Genomic DNA, 2,794 nt, shown 5'->3' with positions numbered 1-2,794 from the left:
ACTTTCTGGCCACCACGAGCTTTGGGCAGTGTGGGTCCGTCCCTCGCAATTCATAAGGCGTGGAGCAAGAAAAGCAGTGGGATCGCGCCGCGGCGCGGTCCGGGAAGACGAGACGAGATGAAACCCTAGGCGCCGCGGCGGCCGGATGCATCTGTGTCGGTGATCGGAGGCGTGTCGTCGGAGCGCGCGCCGGAGAGAAAACATAGAGGCTGCAATCTCGCGACTTCAATTACCCCACGGCGGATCGTGTTCGTGTACAAGTAGGATTCCGGTTCAGGTGAGTGCATGATTACTCCGGCTCAAATTCCACTTCTAATTCCGCTGGCCCTTCTCCTATTCCCAATATTTATTGGATCCATGGTCGAGGGAGGTGCAGCCAAGGCAGGCATGTTTCGTCCGGCTTTCGGAGTCGCGGTGAGGACCCTGCTGCGGCGGTTCTGAGGCCAGGCCACGGCTGCTCGATCTCTGTCGAGGCCGGTCGGAGCTAGCATGCTAAGATACCTACGCGTACGTACGCCCTCTCGTTTAATTTACTCTCTCTCTATATATATATAAGCCTGCGTGTGTTGGATGAAATTTTTGTTCATCAAATTGCAGTCTCAGCAGGCGAATGCTGCAGTTGCTACTGCTGGCCACCGCTATGGCCTTTTTCGCAGGTACCTCAAACTGCATGCCATGGCAATAGCCGGAGTTGGTGTTGGACTTTGGTACACCAACAAGAAACTCCCCCGGTTATACAATGGACTTTGGTACGATAAGATTATGAACAAGAGCCCCATCCTGTCAGAGATTGGACTTTGGTATGATAAGATTATGAAAAGGGACCTACCTCCATCAGAGATTGACTGGGATGTCCCTTCCGGTGCCGACGTCTCTGAAGCTGACTGGGTTAAAACTTGTGTCGTCTCTTCGGCAGACTGGGTCGCCGAGGTTGATTGGGTTGAAGCTGGTGCGGTCTCTCCGGTTGTGAGGAATCAACGTCATTGTGGTCAGTGTCTTGGGCATACTTATTCTGTGCTGCAAGCTAGTGTGTGTTCTATACTGTTCTACCATTAGCGGATCAAAGTTATTTCCTATTGCGTGCAGCTTAGCTAATTCTGGGATGCAGCTACCATATAGTGCTACCGTATATATATATCAGCAGTCCAGCGCATGGATCCCTTCACGTTACAACTCGCAACCACGTTATAACTTATTACTCGTGCATTTGTTGCAGGCTGCTGTTGGGCGATGGCTGCTGCAGCCTCAGTCGAGGCTATGCATTACCTGAAGACCTCCAAGTCAATCTCGCTATCTGTTCAAGAGCTCATCGACTGTGACACAAAGAGCAAAGGGTGTGACAGCGGCCTCATACAGAATGCTTTAAGGTATGTACAAGAAAATGGGCTCTCAAGTGAACCCCACTACCCATACAAGGGTGAGAGGAGTATATCGGGTTGCAAGCAGAACAAAATAGCAGCAACATCAAGGATATCTGGGTTTCAATTTGTCGACCCAACCGAGGATGCTCTAGAGAAAGCGGTAGCTAGGCAGCCTGTGGTTGTCAGTTTGCACTGTTCCGATGGCCTGATGAGGTACTACAAAGGAGGCATCGTGGATTATGAACCTGTCAGCGGCATGACCAACGAGGAACACTATGTCCTGATTGTTGGTTATGGCATCGATTCCAATGGCGTCAAATACTGGCGCTTCAAGAACTCGTGGGGACCAAACTGGGGCGAAGGGGGGTTTGGGAGGATCCGCAGGCATGTTGACGACAAACGAGGAGCGTTGGGGATTTTCCTGAAACAAGGAGTATATCCGGTGCTTAATTAAGGACTGATGACCTTTTCATGTAAGGCTGGATCTTTCTTTTGTTAGCAAAATTGTATCCCTTGCCTAGTTGCAATGATACATTCGTTTTACCTTTGCTGGTGTAATTGCAGCTTACAATCTTCTTGTCTATGTGGTGAATCTAGTCTATGTTGGAGATCTTCCTAGCGAAACTTTATCTTCCTTCATCTATATTTTGCTAGTGAAAATTATTGCCCGTAGATCCTTCACTGTAAGACTTTGTTTGGCATTGTGATGGATAACTATAATCTCATTTTCCTAACCAGGTTTTCTGATTGTTTAGTGAGGTATATTTCCTATTTCTATGTATAGCTATTTATGAAAAATTATAAAGAGTAAATTACATTTCTTTTTACCCCCTACTGTGGCATTGTTTACTCTAATTACCCCAGTAAATATCTTTTCATTTGCATTAACTTGTTTATAGAAAATTTTGCCAACTTTCCCCCCTTATAATTTCTTTGAGAGCAATCAGCCAGGTGGGTCCTAGAATCAGCTACACATGATGTGCCACGTCACGGCGGTTCAGTTTCTTGTGCACACCATATGCACTAGAGGAACAGGCGCGCTCTGCGGCGCCCGATTATAGATTCGTCTGGCCATCCTTGTTGCCGCGGTGTGATTGCCACATGTAAATCTAGCTTGGAAACAAAAAAAAATCTAATTTTGAAAGAAAAACCATATCATTGATTTTGATGGCATGAACCATATCATTGATTTTGGTGGGATGTTTTGCTTTATGTATGGTCCTTTGTGTGACTTGTGTCAATCTTTTTTCGGAAGTATTAAAAAAGCCAATATCATACTATCAAATAGTAAAATACACAATTGTCTAGGGGCAAACAAGGAACGTCTCCGATGACCGATTAAACATAAAAGATAGTAGCTCCTGGTGTTAGGAGTTTTATCAGGACAAACATTTAACATGCATTAGATAGAAGCGAATATTATAGTACGAACA

The 2,794-nt window shown here is 46.1% G+C and overlaps 1 protein-coding gene across 1 annotated transcript; it reads left to right on the top strand.

Moving 5' to 3' along the window:
• The first annotated feature begins 380 nt into the window (after positions 1–380).
• Positions 381–1,815, top strand: LOC147988089 (ervatamin-B-like). Its single transcript, XM_087540518.1, has 3 exons — positions 381–507; positions 598–988; positions 1,217–1,815. The coding sequence occupies exons 1-3, from the start codon at positions 490–492 to the stop codon at positions 1,813–1,815; spliced, it is 1,008 nt and encodes a 335-aa protein (XP_087396644.1). The 5' UTR covers positions 381–489.
• The last annotated feature ends 979 nt before the right edge of the window (positions 1,816–2,794 follow it).

This window comes from Triticum urartu, chromosome 2A (genome assembly GCF_056163025.1).
Source record: "Triticum urartu cultivar PI428250 chromosome 2A, HENAU_Tu73, whole genome shotgun sequence".
In the NCBI taxonomy this organism is placed as follows: domain Eukaryota; kingdom Viridiplantae; phylum Streptophyta; class Magnoliopsida; order Poales; family Poaceae; genus Triticum; species Triticum urartu.
Note: the sequence above shows the minus strand (reverse complement) of the source record. Positions and strands in the feature narration are given on the sequence as shown.

What these genes read in the sequence shown, in the direction of transcription:
- LOC147988089 (XM_087540518.1), top strand. An exon ending in GAGGAATCAACGTCATTGTG is followed by an intron (nt 989 to 1,216) that starts GTCAGTGTCTTG and finishes CATTTGTTGCAG; the next exon opens with GCTGCTGTTGGGCGATGGCT.